The 15,820-nt window shown below is 43.2% G+C and overlaps 1 protein-coding gene across 1 annotated transcript in view; it reads right to left on the bottom strand.

The window, feature by feature from the left end:
- LOC140917759 (synaptotagmin-like protein 2) overlaps positions 1 to 15,820 on the bottom strand; it is a 69,312-nt gene that overhangs the window by 4,984 nt on the left and 48,508 nt on the right. Inside the window, exons 12-16 of the mRNA XM_073361243.2 lie at positions 13,675 to 13,777; positions 11,285 to 11,446; positions 10,667 to 10,745; positions 9,531 to 9,630; positions 4,251 to 4,456 (exon numbers count right to left, since the gene is read on the bottom strand). Coding sequence (XP_073217344.1) covers positions 4,251 to 4,456; positions 9,531 to 9,630; positions 10,667 to 10,745; positions 11,285 to 11,446; positions 13,675 to 13,777 — 650 coding nt within the window. The remainder of the gene's footprint in view (positions 1 to 4,250; positions 4,457 to 9,530; positions 9,631 to 10,666; positions 10,746 to 11,284; positions 11,447 to 13,674; positions 13,778 to 15,820) is intronic.

The following is a 15,820-nucleotide window of genomic DNA, read 5'->3' as shown; positions in this document are numbered from 1 at the left end:
ATTCTTGCATGTAATCTAGTCCTTCATTTTATGTTTGTATTTAATATACATTAAAATAAATGTAGCATGTATTAAATGTACTGGTGTATTTGATATTTTTTGCTAGCTATTCCTTAAATAATAAAAAGGAATGGCCTAATGGGTAAAAATATATTGGCCAGAATTTGTCTGGATTGATTTTTAAAGCAGTACTAGACTTTTGAGGATTATTTGTAGGTTTAGCATTTTAAAATAAGTATTAAAGCCATAATTTTCTTTTGCATTGCAATTTAATTTTCCTGTTCAAAATGTTGTGTAAAATGTTTATATATAAATAATATACAACCCCCCGCAAAACAAACTCAAAAGTGCCAAAAAGCTCTAACGTGCCCCTATTAAAGCATTTAAAAAAAGGCAAATTAACAACTCTAAAAATAAAACAAGCATCTATCAATAAAAACCAAGCATAAAATAACTCCCTAAAAATTAATAAAAAAACCCAAGCACTCCAATTTATTACAGCATAACAATGCAAAACTCATTGGTCCCAATTTAAAAATTATATGAACAAAGTGCCTTGCCATAAAACTTCGGGTTTGTCCTGCCAAGACTTCTCCAAAGCATCATGTTGCAACCTACAAAACCTGGCTCCTTCCTACCATGGATTAAAATAGTGGCCAGCTAGGTTGATTACAAGTCTAAACCAATAACTATAACAAACTAGCAAACAGTATGTGTATATGTAATTAAATGCATATGCTAATTGTATCTTCAATAAATGCAGTGTACCCCTCCCCACCCCACCCCCCCAAAAAAAATCCCATGAGCTTCTTATAAGCATAATACAAGTGCAAAAAAAGTTAATAGAGGTAAATGTGAAGCCTTAGCTGGAATACAGTGTCCAGTTCTTGGTGCCATACTTTGAGAGAGATGTGGGCAAACTGGAGAGAGGGCAACAAAAGTGATAAGATGTTAAGAAAACCTGACCTCTGAGGAAAGGTTTAAAAAAGCTTGGTATGTTTAGTCCTGAGACAAGCCTCAGAGGGGACCTGATTAACAGTCTTCAAATATGTCACGCTGTTTATAAAGAGGATGGTGAACAATTATTCTCCAGGTCCACTGAAGGTAGGACATGATGGAATGGGCTTAATCTGCAGCAAGGGAGATTTAGGTTAGATAATAAGAAAAATTTTCTAACTATAAAGATAGGTAAGTACTGGAATAGGTTATCAAGGGAGACTGGAGTCCTTGTCACTAGAGGTTTTTAAAAAAAGTTAGACATATGACTGTCAGGGATGGTCTAAACATACTTGGTCCTGCCTCAGCATGAGGGTGCGGTTGAAATGGACTAGATGGCCTCTTGAGAGCCCTTTCAGTCCTATATTCTATAACACTGCCAACCAGATCATATTAGCAACAATGAAGCCTGAATGTGATATTTTTATATCTCGTTTATTAGCTGCTTGGAGCTGCTATTTCACAGTTGGGAACTTCATAATTCTCTTGGTGACATGTTAAGAGACAGAAAACAGAGGGTGTGCTGGCAAGTCCCACACTGTTAAGTACGTCTGAGAGGAAGATCTTTTCAACTGCTACAAATGTTTTCCAAACAACCCCTGGGGACTGTTCATCCTGTATTATAACCCATTGAGACTTCCTCTGCCTCTTCCCTCTCAGCAAGGCCTCCTGTAACAATTTCCTGGTCTAATCATAAATGAATGCAGTTTAGATTTGAGTTATACTTGTTGCACTTAGACAGTTTCATGTAGAAAAATACAATCTGCCAAGGCCTAAATGTAGGACATGCTGCAAGCTAACTCACAATGAGCACCATCAGAAAAAGGCATAGAACAGATTTCAGCAGAATGGAATTCATTTCTTTAGTGTCAATGTTGATTATAATCTCTGCATTAGGAGGCACCATTGTTTAAGTCAACTATTTGTATTAAAGGCAGGAGGACTGGGATAAGGGGAGAGTGTGCTTATAAAATATGCAGATGACACCAAGCTGTGAGGAGCCATACACACTTTGGAGAACAGGATTGGAATTCAAAATGACCTTGACAGATTAGAAAAATCTGTCTGAAATCAACAGGATAAAGTCAATAGAGACAAGTGTAAAATACTTCACTTAGGAAGGAACCCCCTGCAAACAAATGCACAATTAAAAAATGGGGACTAACTGCTAGCTGGCTGTGCTGCTGAAAAAGGATCTGGGGATCACAAACTGAATAGGAGTCAACAGTGTGACAAAGCTGCAAAAAAGGCTCATGTCATTCTAGGGCCTATGAACAGGAGTGATATATGTAAGATACAGGCAACTCTACTTGGCACTGGCAAGGCCTCAGCTGGAGTACAGAGCCCAGTTCAGGGCACCACACTTCAGGAAAGATGGGGGGTTGGACAGAATCCAGAAGAAAGCAACAAAAATGATAATAGGTTAGAAAACCTGACCTATGAGGAAAGATTAAAAACATCTGGGCATATTTAGTCTTGAGAAAAGATGGAGGGGGTGACCTGATCAGAGTTTTCAAAACATGTGAAGGGCTGTTATACAGAAGACAGTGATCAGTTATTCTCCATGTCCATTGAAGGGAGGACAAGAAGTAATGGGCTTAATCTGCAACAAGGGATATTTGTTGGATATGGGTGGGGGGGAAACCTAACAGTATGGGCAGTTAAGCTCTAATACGCACTTCCAAGGGAGGCTGTAGAATCCCCAACACTGGAAGTTTTTTAGAATCTGTTGGACAAACACCTGTCAGGGATGGTCTAGATCAACTTGGTCCTGCCTCAGAGCAGGAGGCTGGACTGATGGCTCTCAAGGTCCCTTCCAGCCATTCATGTCTAAGATTCTGTGAAGATCCCCCCCCCCCCCCGAAAAGGAGCAGGGGGAAGTAAGACTGGAACAGAAGCAAAGAGGCAACAAAGGATGACTATCCAAGTGAAGGGCATCGAAGCAGTGTGTCAGAAAACACAATTTCTAATGGACATCCATATAGAAATCTTGGTACAGAAACTCTGACATCATCTATATCTCACCCTGTGGGTATCTGGTCTATTTAGGAGCCCCACTGGCAGAATATATCCGCATATCCCTGACCGTAAGGGTCATAATCCTGCTGAAATAACACACTTGAAGTTGGGCACATGTGTAAATGCTTGCCTGAATTGGGACCTTAGACAGTAAACTTTGACTGTCTCTTAATATGTCTATACAGCACCAAGCAAAATGGGGTGCCAATCTCAATGGGGGATTGTGGGCACTTCTGTGATCAAAATAAATTTAACAATATTTATGTCCAGCAGACTATACTTTTCCATTTTGTGCTTTATTTCTAGCTACCATAATCTCAGAACTGACTGTGCACCATGAGTACCCAGTATGCGTCCAACGCCATTGTAAGGTATTCATTATTGGTCTGTCTTGTAAATTTCAATATATTGTTTCAGAGGGAGTTACCCGGTAGTGCTGATGCACATTAAGAAAAAGGACTTGTGTAAGCACTATTCAGTCAATGAAGAAGTGCTGTACTTTATTTGGGGGAGCGGTTGCAAACAGAAGGAGCGTTTCCTCTCTTTCTCAAACTAGAGCCAGTTCTTGGGGTGGAGTTGCTTCCTAGGATCCAGGTATTTGTGCAGACCTCCTAACAGTCCCAGGTTTTGCAAGACTGTCCTGCTTTCACCTATAAAACCCCCTGTCCTGGTTGAAATGGCTCTTGGCTTGCAGGGCTGGCTGGGCTTGACTCCCTGCTCCAGGCATTGCAACCTGCTTCTCCTCTTCCTGTGCTCTCTAATGTGCTCCTTGCTCTGAGACCATGTATGCCTCCCCATGGGCCTTTCCTGGCCCCTGTCCGAGCCTGGCACATGCTCAGAATGTCGGAGCGGATCCCAGCCAGCCCCTCACGACAGGAGTTGCTGCATCAGGGTGAGTGCAGGATGAGCTCTCTCTGCAACTCTCCCACTCTCTGGGGGCAGGTCCAGCCCACTTTAGCCCATGAGAACATTGGGAGGGATATTGGTGTTTGGGCTGAGATTCCTGAAAGAAGGGTTTGCCAGCATGCCATTTGTGACCGCCTCTGACCTAGGACTGGTGTGTGCATGTAAATCCAACTTACACTTGGAATACACCCACACTCCTTGTCACTGACATCTCCTCCAACATGAAGCAGACCTGGAAGGCCCCATCATGTTCTATGTGGCGACAATATTGAACAAAATTTAGTTTAAAGAAAAAAAAATTCTCCTGACTCAAATAAGGATCCAATTACCTGTCCCAAGGCCCAGCCTGATCCCTCCGAGGAAGTGATTGGTTAGTTTTTCATGATCCCACACAGTCAGCTCAACACAGGCATCTTTCAGATCTTCTGTGTGGAACCCATCATACACAATAGTGTGATTAAAAACAGGGTTTGAGTCTCTTTTAATAACTCTGGTCTTCTGGTAACTCTTCTTACTGGTGTCTGGAAGCACATAGCTTAGAGAGGAGAAAAAAAATCATCATGCAATGCAGAGTTAAACAATTTTTAAAACTATTTTCTGGTTTTGTTTTTTGGAAAGGATGGATCTGAACCAAATTTCTGGGTCCACAGACTCCTCAATTGTGAGCTTAGGGGAAATTTGGTCTCAATTTAACAACTAGTCTCTAGAGACATTAGAATAGTCAAAAGATTTAAATGAAAGATTTTTTGTCATAAGATTCCATCTTAAAAGTGAAAGTTTTCATGAAGAGTTTTCTCTATTTTAAAATTTGATGGTTTTGGCAAAGATTTGGTGAGCATTTATAAAAATTATTCATTTTCAGTTTATATTTATAAAAATAAATTTGATTTTTTAAAATAAACAATGTCTTGAATGGACATTAGCACAAGAACCCAATTACTGTGATACTTAACAATAATCCAGTACCAATCCTAATAATAGTTCTGGACTACATCTCAGCACAAATTCTAAACAAGACTGAAAGTCCTACAGGATCCAACCCTAACACAAACCCAAAGATTCCTACAAGAAATACACCCAAAGGTAGCATTGGTACAATTATTGACCTTAACCCAAAACGAACACCTACTGGTCCCAACCCTACACCTAGCATGGTGAAACGTACCATGGTTAGAGGTTGGCCACAGCCCTACCCTACCCATTGGCCACAGCCCTACCCTAGGTTGGGCCCTGTTCTAGCCACAACCCTAGATCACAGATCTCTTCCAGTCCCAATCCTAATGGCTCTAATCCAAACCCCAGCCTGGAAAGCTCTACCGATCCAAACCCTAACCATATCCCGGAGAGCCCAACCAGCCCCAAACTCTAATCCTAGCCTGGCAAGCCCTACCAGCTCCAAACCTAGGCCAGCAAGCCCTACTAGCTCCAACTCTGGCCCAGTGAGTCATACAGTCCCCACCCCTGGCCTTAGACTAGCAAGACCTACCAGCCCCAACCGTAATGTGAGCCTAGGGCCCTCTGCTGGCCCCAACCCTAACCTGAGCCTAGGGAATCCTACTGGCTGCAAACCTCAACCTATGCTGGGGTGATTAGGGCTAGCCAGGCCAGGGTTTGTGTTGCAGTCAGTCAAAGGCCCCACCCCTAATCCTAGCCCAGGGCCTTGTATTAATTTAGATGGAACATATGGGCCCAAAGGGTCAAAGGTGTTAAGGACCTTGTCATTGTCCAACATTAAAGAAGGTTTGGGATAGAGAAACCTCAGCCTGCTTAGTATCACGGCAAACACCTTTACAAATCTTTTAATACCATGTATTAAAGATACAGAAAAGAAGGAAAAACAGATAATGCAATTGAAATGTAAAGTATTAAACAAGGCTTTCATTTTAACACCATCCCTTGTTCCCTTTCCCTTTTGCTAGAGAGATTTTTAGAAGGATTATCCCTCTTAGTATCTTAGATAGTAACTGTCCTTTTTGGGGAAGAGAGAAGAAGTTAGTAGAGTTGGGCTGGAATGGTCATTGCTGTTATTAAAGTCTGATCCTGTTTCCTAGAAGAAAAAACAAGATGAATGCAAAAAGAGGAGAAACCAAAAAACACCAAAGATAGAAAATGTAGCTTCTGTTTCCGGCATTGATTCTTGCAACCTCACAGCCGGAAAAAACACAGGCACAGCACACAGTCTTACCAGCAACTTTGAGACTGGCAAACTTATACCAGCATCAAGCTGGTTAGGGCACTGCTTTTAGCAGCTTCATTCTGCTCACAGGCTTACAGAAGTGTTGCAAAATATACAATCTTAGCTGACTAAGCCAGACTCTTACCAGACAGAAGGAAAAAGGAGAGGGATAGGAATGAGAACAAAGATGGGGAAGGAAAAGAATAGAAAAAAGGGGGACAAAGTCTCACATCCCAGTTGGTATTCAGGATTTAGCTGAAGCCAGCAAAGGTGGGATGTCATTTTTCTCCCTCTCTGACCTAGTCTGGTCAGGACATCTCTTAGGATTAGAATAAAGAAGGTCGGGGGTCCCTGGAAATGGTGAGAGTGGCAGGCATGATGGTGAAGTTCACTCCAGTAACCAATTTTTCCTTCCAAAAAAATCTTTCTTTAAGGATCCCCCCACCCCCAACAGAATAGCCCATCCTTTCACTATTTTGTCCACCAATTAGGCCTAATTTCTGACACATCAATTTTGATTTTCAGCCTCACATGGTCTTGTTTACCAGGCATGATTTTAACACAGTCCTTGAGTTATATCAGTACACCTTTTTGTTTGGAGCAGTTCAATCGGTCTGTCTTCCTTTTGCAACTTTCCCCATCAACATTTGTTGTTGCAGGTTATTGTGACACTTCAAGAACTTTCACTCATTGTGAGCTCAGCTGTGAACAATTAGCATAAATCTGTAGGCCCAACTGTCGCAACAGCCCTCTGACAGCCCTAACCCTAACCTTAGCTCTAACCCTGGGGCCCTCTGCCAGCCCCAAACCTAACTGGAGGCAGGCAAGCCCACAGATCCCAACCTTAAACCAAGCCTGAGCCCTCTGTCACCTATCCTCTGGGGCCCTCTGCTGGCTCCACCTCTAACCCTAGTCCTGGAGCCATTGCCTGCCCCATTCCTAATCCTTATCATAGCCCAGGGCCCTTTTCTGGACTAATTGTAGCTGGGCGAGCCCTGCAAGTCCTAACCTTAACCCTAGCCTGAGGCCCTCTGCTGGCCCCATTGCTGACCCTCAAATCTATCCCTTTCCTGAACTTTAACGCCCATTTGGGGATCATATCCTTACCATTCCATCAGCTCTCCCTTCAACCATTCAAAAGTCATTATTTAAGCTCAAAAAATTGTGACATTGGACTTAAATTCATGAAATTTAAAAAAATATATATTTGGTTTTTTTCTATTTGTCATCTTGTTTGGGATTTTAACGTTCATGTGTTCACACTTGTCTCCCCAACAAGCAGGCTAAAAATCTTTCATTAAGAAAAAAGCAAGGTAAAATTCTGTGTAATCGCTTTTATTCAGGAGCTAGGGCTCTATAGAAAACATTTAAAATTGTGTGTTTTGGCAGCACTCCAACCCACATCAGCTCAAACACTTGCCCCAGAGTCCCTTAACGGCAACTCACATCCACATCCAAGGTGCCCTACCCACCATGAACCTAGGGGACCAACCCCTAGTTGAATGACACTTATGATTTCAAACCTTAAATCTAGTCTGTGGTCCTCAACCAGCCCTATCCCTAACTCTACTGTCTACAGTACCCCATACCTTACTTGAAGGCCACTTACAGGCTCCAACCTTAAACATAGTTCAGAGACAGAAATCCTATACGACAACATTAACCTCTCCACACTCAAACCATAGCTTGAGCCCCCCAGTTTTGCCCTTACCCAGGGTCTTGAATTAGGCCCCAAGTCAAACCCAACCCAGCAACCACCACCAGTTCCCATGGTAACCATTCACCCATAACACTAATCCTGGGTACCTAACAGCTCCAGGCCTAACCCTAGTCCAGAGAACTCTACAGGCCCCAATTCTCACCCTATAGCTCAAGGCCAGCACTGGTCACAACACATTTAACTACTACCCTGGCTACTCCAACTTGTTCCAATTGTAACCCTGGCCTAAGGACCACTATCAGCCCTAACTCCAACCTTACCTGGGGCCCACTACATGTCCCAACACTCACCTATCCCTGGGCTACAACTGGCCCCAACTGTAACCCTAGCCCATAGACTTGTCAGAACAGTCTGAAGGGAAATGTTGAGAAATGCTCTTTTTCCCATAAAACAGATAAAATTTGAAAAGCCGACAATATTTTGGACATATTTAATAGATCTGTAGATTGTTAAGCTCAGAGGGGACCACTGTGATTATCTAGTCTAACCATCTGTGTAATACAGGCCAGAGAACTTCCCTATATTAGTTTCTGTTTCAAGTCCCACAGTTGTGTTTGAAATGGAGCATTCTTTTAGAAAAACATCTCATCTTAATTTAAAAATTGCCAATGGCATAGAACCCACCACAATCTTTGGTAAGTTGTTCCAATGGTTAGTTACCTTCACTGTTAAAAATTGCAATTTATTTCTAGTCTAAATTTGTCTATCTTATTACAGACTGAAAAGCCCTCTATTATCAAATTTCTGTTCCCCATAGAAGTACTTCTAATCTGTAATCAAGTCACCACTTAACCTTCTGTTTATTAAGCTAAATAGATTGAGCTCCTTGAATCTTTCACAATAAGGCAGGTTTTCTAATCCTTTAATCAGGGCTCTTCTCTGAACTCTCCCCAATTTTTCAACATCCTTCTTAAAATGTAGACACCAGAACTGATGCAGTATCCCAGTAGAGATTACACCAGTGCCAAATACAGAGGTAAATATAGCCTCTCTACTCTGACTCTACACTCTCTTGTTTATACATCCAAGGATCACATTAGCCCTTTTGGCCACAAAACTGCACTGGGAGCTCATGTTCTGCTGACTATCCAACATGATCCCTCCCCCCCCCGAGAAAACACAACACTTCACTCTTCCCCATCTCAGCTGCCTTTATAAACTTGAACACGTTTTGCTGACACCAAGACTGAAACTATGGTTCTGTACTTTACATGCTTATGTGATGATTAGAGTGGTGCAGCCATGCTGTTTATGTATATCAATCTTTCACACAAAAAGGAGCATACAAAGACAAGCCTCCCTTACCTCCGTGTGTGTGTCTGCGTGTGTGCACTTTGATACACAAAATTCTCAATTTCGCCTGAACGCACAAGGTCAGACCCAGAGGCCCTCCCTCCATTTTTACTCAATCCTCACTTAGGCAAAACTCCCATTGATTTCAGTGGGAATTTTGCCAGAGTAGGGACTTCTGGATATGCTCTATGGTGAACAACAAAAGGCAATTCACTCCAGATGATCCTAGAGAACAGAGCACTGCACCTAAGATAGTGTGCAGCTATTTATAAGTGCAAAGAACTGATGCACTGCTAGGTATGACCGTTAGAAGAAAACACGCCTCCAAAAAGACGTCTCCAGGAAGGTGTGTGTGTGAGCCCTGCATCTAAACTAAGATCTTCCCCACTTGTGTATATGGGAAAAAGCTCATACAATTACCATTTCACAAAGGAGTCAATTCCAGAAGGGCGCAACTGTGGGAGGTCCTTGCTGTCTTTGACCCAGATATGAACTTCCCCAGATGAAGGATTCTTTGGACCTGCCATTTCAGAAAATAGAACGGTTTTCAATCAAGTCCTAATAGTAGTCAGCAAGCAGAGGAGCAGCTTCCTTCACTAAAGTGTGAAGGGATGGATCCAGGGCCCAACTCTGCCCCCTACTTCCCACAACACAGAACAGCTAGATACCAGTTCTGCTGGTGTGCAGCCGCTTATCAGCTTGTTAGTCCCAATGAAACACTCCTACTAGAGACATTAAAACAGCACTTCCTCTCACGGGCCAACAGAAGGTGCTACACCCCCAGAAAAGCCATTTTATCAGGACAGTCTGGCTGTGTAGCAGCTTGGGAGGTGGAGACAGTATGTGCTCACAGCCAGAGGCAGAGGCACTGGCAGGACTGAAAAGCTCTCTGCAGCATGGAAGAGAGAGGAGACACCTGATCTGCATTATTGAGGGGAGATAGCAAAGAGTACAAGGGTATGTTCTATCCTCTTTTCTGCTCATTTCATCCTAAATCTGCTGTTGTCCTAGTGCTCACCCACACCGCTTCTTCCCACTTCAGAGAAAGATTTCCTTTGGACCTTATCAGAGGTCCAAGCAGACTGTAGTCCCCTGGCTAATGAACGTTTCCTTTTGTTACAGAGCCCCTGTACAATGTTTCAGTCTGCAAGCGCCCCTCTCCTGGGAGTTCATCTCCACCCAAAACTAACACAGAAGGATTTCCGTTCCCTTTCCCTCCATAACACCCCACGTTGCAGCGACCAGCCCCCATGGTAGAGGAGGTCTAAACTGGGCTCCATTCAGAGCTTGCCAGCACGGCTGTCTTAAAACTGTGGGCAGAGTGCACTGATGAGTGAGACCAAGGCTCCTGTCTAACCCGGAGCTGAGCACAAACCATACACAACCTGCATACTGAAGTACACAGCACCTGCGGCTCTTCATTCACGCAAATCACAAAGACCATCTCTTGCTCTAATGAGATTATCCTTTAATCATGCCTGAAATAGACTGGGTTGCAAGCTGCATGCCCTGTAGGCACGGCAATATTTCTTCTTAATGTATAAAATATATTTTACCTAAGCTTCCTGGTGGGACGTATTTAATAGACAGATTCATCACGCCTCGATGATCCACACCATTAAAGGCAGAGAGGGTCTGAAAAAGAAAGATCCAAGATGTGCTAATACAAGTGCATGTTTAGCCTAAAATACACTGCAGCATTTAAGAGCAGTCGGGATGTTCGTACAGATAGTCCTAGGTATTCATGGCTGGGGCAGTCTGTTCTCAGGGGAGGGCTCTTCACTCTGAGGCTTTGCTTCCTCACTTGGAGTGTGAGAACCCAAAGGCCCAAAATTGGTTTGTGATTTTATTAAACCACTTTGAGACACACTAAAGGGGTTTGATTTTTCAGAGGGCAGGTGTTCATCACTTTCTGAAAATCAGGTCTCTTGAAAGGGATCTCAAACTGGGCATCTCAACATGGCGGCACCAACAAATCCATTGTCACTTGATATCCAAGTTATCTGACTGTCAGGGTGTGTTGCAATGCCTAGTTATAGAAGAGGCTGTAGCCTTGAGATGTTCCAATAACTTTCTCCTCCATGCAGTATATGAAGAAAACAGAGAAATGGAATGACACTTTTTGCTTGGTCATAATTAACAAATTAGTAGGATACCAGCTGAGACATACTTACCCGTGGCTTCAGCATGTACCAGTTGAGTTTCTTGTTGCTCCAATCCCAGCTAGCTAGGTCTATTTCTATCTCTCCCAAGAAGCTGTTACGTCCTAGTGGGTCATTGTGCCACACGGAAAGATTTAATTTTTGGATCAGCAACACCATTTTCTCTATTTTATACTAGAGAGGAGAAAAAGAGGGTTGGACTGCTCAAAATATTTTGCTTTTGTCTGAATGTTAAATATAATTTTAAGATAGACCTAGTTTTTTATCATTGCAAACGCAAAGTAATAACCTGTCTCAGTCCAGCCCAAAGAAAGAAAGAATCTATAGAAAACAATCCAAAAGACACCCGCTCAATGCTTATTTCAAAGGACTGGGCCCCCTTCTTTGGAAAATTATAAATCCCATGTCAGCCTAGCTTTATGCTGCTTCATACTTGATTCAGATATTGCTAATGCCTTTTTCTGGGAGTACGGAAACAATGACTTCTGTTTTTATAAGGACGCCCCAATACATTTACAAGAATTATTATACAGCATTTTTTATTTTAATTAATCCTTCAAGCGCTCATCAGTAAGATCATAGTGGTGAATGCCACATATTCCTACGTTATGAATGGTAGCCAGTGCAGGGTAGAGGAAATACATAGCTCAGGCACAGCCTGGTCATAGGGGCTCTCAGAACTCATTAAAACTCCCTCTTCCAATCCCAGTATTGCCAACCCTAAACATTCAAAAATCATGAGTCAGCCCTCCCAATAAATATAAGATTAGCTTTAAAAGCCATGAGATTTGTAGAGAGAATATACATTTGGGGGTCTTTTTATTGGCCCTCTGCTTTTATATTTTCAAATTTTCCTTCGCAACCAGCTAGAGTTTTTTGCCTTTCAGAGAAAGCAGAGATTCTCATGTTATCACAGGCCTCTAGCACCTGTGGCTTTAAGAAACCCACCAAATTATCATGAGTCTCATGATAAAGTCGTGAGGGTTGGCAACATCTCAATTCTCTGATTTTGGGGATTAAGAAAGGTTTTAGCTAATTGCCACTTTTTTTGCATTTGTTTAAAGGAAGTTTGTAGCCTCTTGTTCTTGCAAAAAGCCTTGAAAGTGTAACCCAAACAACGGGGATCGATACTGGCCACTGATTTTTCCAAAAGATCTGAGGTTATCTGCAAGCTACCCCTTCTCCTTCCCTATCCCGCTCCTCCCCAGACTTTGCGGTCTGTAAAACACTCACGCACAAGTCCCTTGAAATTTTGGAGGATCCCAGACCTATTTATGCAGTGGGAACAGTGCCACCCTGGACATTACTGATGGCACAAAGGTCACTACCACAGGCTCCCTCCAGGCCAGTACCTACGCATGAACAGGGTCCTTTGCTAAGCTGCCAGTGTTAAGAGCAGAAGGGAACCAACAGATCTAGTCTGCTTTCCTGTATATCACAGGCCAACAGCACCAGCCAGCACCCCCGCACAAAGCCCAACCACTGAAATGAGACCAAAATGTGATAGCCCACAGGAGACTAGTCTGTTACGTGCCACAGGCAGAGAATAGGAGGGACCGAGGTGCACCAGTGCCTGAGGCTCCTGTAATAGCAGGGAAATGATAAGGTGAGATGAGGAGGGGCTGTTAATAGCCTGGTCTAGTGGACACACAAGCCTGACAGCTAATGACTAGAGTTTTCATCCCAGTTTTGACAGGTCTCACTCTGTGGTTTTGGTCAAGTCACTTAACCTGTCTTAATTTCCTCAGTCCATGAGGGTTTAATAATAATTATTACAGTTTCCACGATATGCATCTGAAGAAGTGAGCTGTAGCTCACGAAAGCTTATGCTCTAATAAATTGGTTAGTCTCTAAGGTGCCACAAGTCCTCCTTTTCTTTTTGCGAATACAGACTAACACGGCTGTTACTCTGAAACCTATCCACCTCATAAAAGTGGATGTGACACTTAGTAGTTACTGTTTATAAAGAACTAACATTCACCAGAATGCACACAGAGAGTTAGTTTTATCCAATGTTGCTTTTGTGAGCTGTATAGGCCTTCTAGTTATCTATCCACATCACAAAACCCAATATAGTATCCTTGCTGGCAGCCTCACCCTAGAGGTCAAAGCATGAATGCGCATGGTGGCTGGGTTATCTTCTCAGTCATAGATACTAAGGTCAGAAGGGACCATTATGATCATCTAGTCTAGTAATGGAGATAGCCTGCTTAGACCAGGGCTGGGTGACATTGCAGGGAACACCAAGCTTGAGGGCCACATCCAAAGGGGTTAGGAGTACCCACAATTCTGAGTTAAGTCAACAGGGGCTTGCAAGTGCTTGGCACTTCTAAGGACCAGACCCTGGTGTTGCCAGCAAGATCTAGGTGTGCTAGAATAAAGCTAGTCAAAAATGTCCTTACTCTTAACACTTCGTTGTAAATGGGATTCACTGTTCTCTTCTTCACCGAGGTTTTTCTCTTGCCCATTCTAGCTTTGTCTGGGAGCAGGTAAGTTTTGACATACCTGGAAAAAAAAGAACTCCAGCTGAGTAACATTCCACACTGCCATGCTCCAACAAACGGGAGATTTCTGAATGGTTACATGGAATTTATGCTAACAAAAGACCTGTAGTTGACAATCTGGAACCAAAACTAAGAAACCGGTTAGAATATTAACTTGGCTTCTGCATGAAGTTATAAATCGTTCAGTGGAGATGGATGAACTCTAATGAAACCAGAAGAAGGTGGCTCCCCAGCCAATATGTAAAACTGGTAATCATTTAGAAAGCATTAAAGACCATTTTCTGTAACAGTAAATGGGGTAGTGGATCAGCTGTCATACCATAAGATATCTGTATGTGCAAGATCGCAGTGACATTGTGCAAGGGTGAAATAAGAGAAGAGAGCAGGAGAGGTGGGATGTCTCAAGGGGACTGAGCCTGTCACCATGTTTGAGTCCGAACTGCGTTGGTGGTAATCAGAAGCTATCACCGTCTGAAACCATCCAATTGCTAGTGGAGAAACATCCACATCAGAAGAACCACCATTACAATTAGGACCAAAGTGCTCTTTTTTAGGGATTCTCCATAGAGAGGCCAAGGATTGATAAGGCACAAAATGGACACAGGAGAATATACCCCAAATATACTGTGAAGTTCCATCCTAGACAAATGCTCTATTATCTGTATTGATCTCCAGCAGGCTTAAGGTGAGGGATGTAAGGTCTTCTGAATGCTTTATGCTTTGGAAATGCCTGTCTAGCCTGTCATGCCAATATAGTGTTTGGAATTTGCCTGAGAAAGGAACTACCCTTTTGCTCCCAGAAGTAATACCTCCAGGTCAGGATTATGGCACATAGGTGTGAGGGAAATTTGTAAATTATTGCTTGGGTGACAGAGGATGATTGCACAGATAGGGTACTGGATTAACGGACTTGGGTTCAATTCCCAGCTCTGCTTCAAACTCCTGGTGAAGTCATTCCGACTCTGTGCCGCAGCTCCCCATCAGTGAAATTGAGATTAATAATTCTTGCCTGCCTCACAGGATAATTTATTAATGTTTGCAAGTCATTCAGATACTATGGCAATGGGGCCACATATGCAGATAGATTTCCTTTCAGTGTATGGGGCACCTCTACACCAGAAGGAACGTACACTAGGTTCAAAATTTGCTACTGCAGAGTATTACTTGTGCATCACACCAAAAGCGTTTCTTAAAATTTCCCCCTCCCCCAAAATTGTACTGTGGGTTTTGTCCTACGCTGTAGATCCAGAAGACATCCACTGAAGGTCCTATAAAGGTTAAAAGGGAGATTATCCTTTTCAGCTTCACATGATGGAGAACCATCACGGACATCCACAAATATGTGTTTGCAATGTTGTGATGGAGTTTTTGCCACTACATGCCAAAGGTCTCTAGGAACCAAAATAAACAAGAGTCTGATCATAAGGAGTATCATGCACCCATCTAAGTTCCCTCTAAGCTGCACAACAGTCTATCAAGCAGGTGAGGAGAGGCACCTCTCCCCCAGACACAGCCTCAGAGCTGCTGCGGCGAGAGAGGGCTGGGGGGAGTCCTCTCTCCCTGCTGCAGCCCTGGGGCAGCTTGTACCCCAAACACCTTATCCCTGGCCCCACCCCAGAGCCCACACTCCCAGCTGGAACCCTCATCCCCTGCCGCACCTCAACCCTCTGCCACAGCCCTGAGCCCCCTCCCACACTCCAAACTCCTCAGCCCCACCCCTGCCACACATCACCACCATATCGGTGCACATAGCAAAATTCATTCCGCACATGGATGTAAAAAATTAGAGGGAACTTTGGCACCCATATCCCCTATTGTCTTCAACAGGAATTCCAGGTGCTCAGGCCCTGGTCATGACCAGGGCCTGAAGTTTCAAAATCCTATTCAAATTTAAGTCAGTGGCAAATCCCTTATCGATTCCAGTGAGTGTAGGGCTGGCAGCCAGTAAGGCAGTACTGCCAAGCCAACGGGAGAAATCTGGAGGAGGGAGGGAGGAAACCAATACACTTCTAAACACAAAACGTTAAACAGGTAAAGCAAGAAT

The sequence above is a fragment of the Lepidochelys kempii genome, chromosome 9 (assembly GCF_965140285.1).
Source record: "Lepidochelys kempii isolate rLepKem1 chromosome 9, rLepKem1.hap1, whole genome shotgun sequence".
NCBI lineage: Eukaryota > Metazoa > Chordata > Testudines > Cheloniidae > Lepidochelys > Lepidochelys kempii.
Note: the sequence above shows the minus strand (reverse complement) of the source record. Positions and strands in the feature narration are given on the sequence as shown.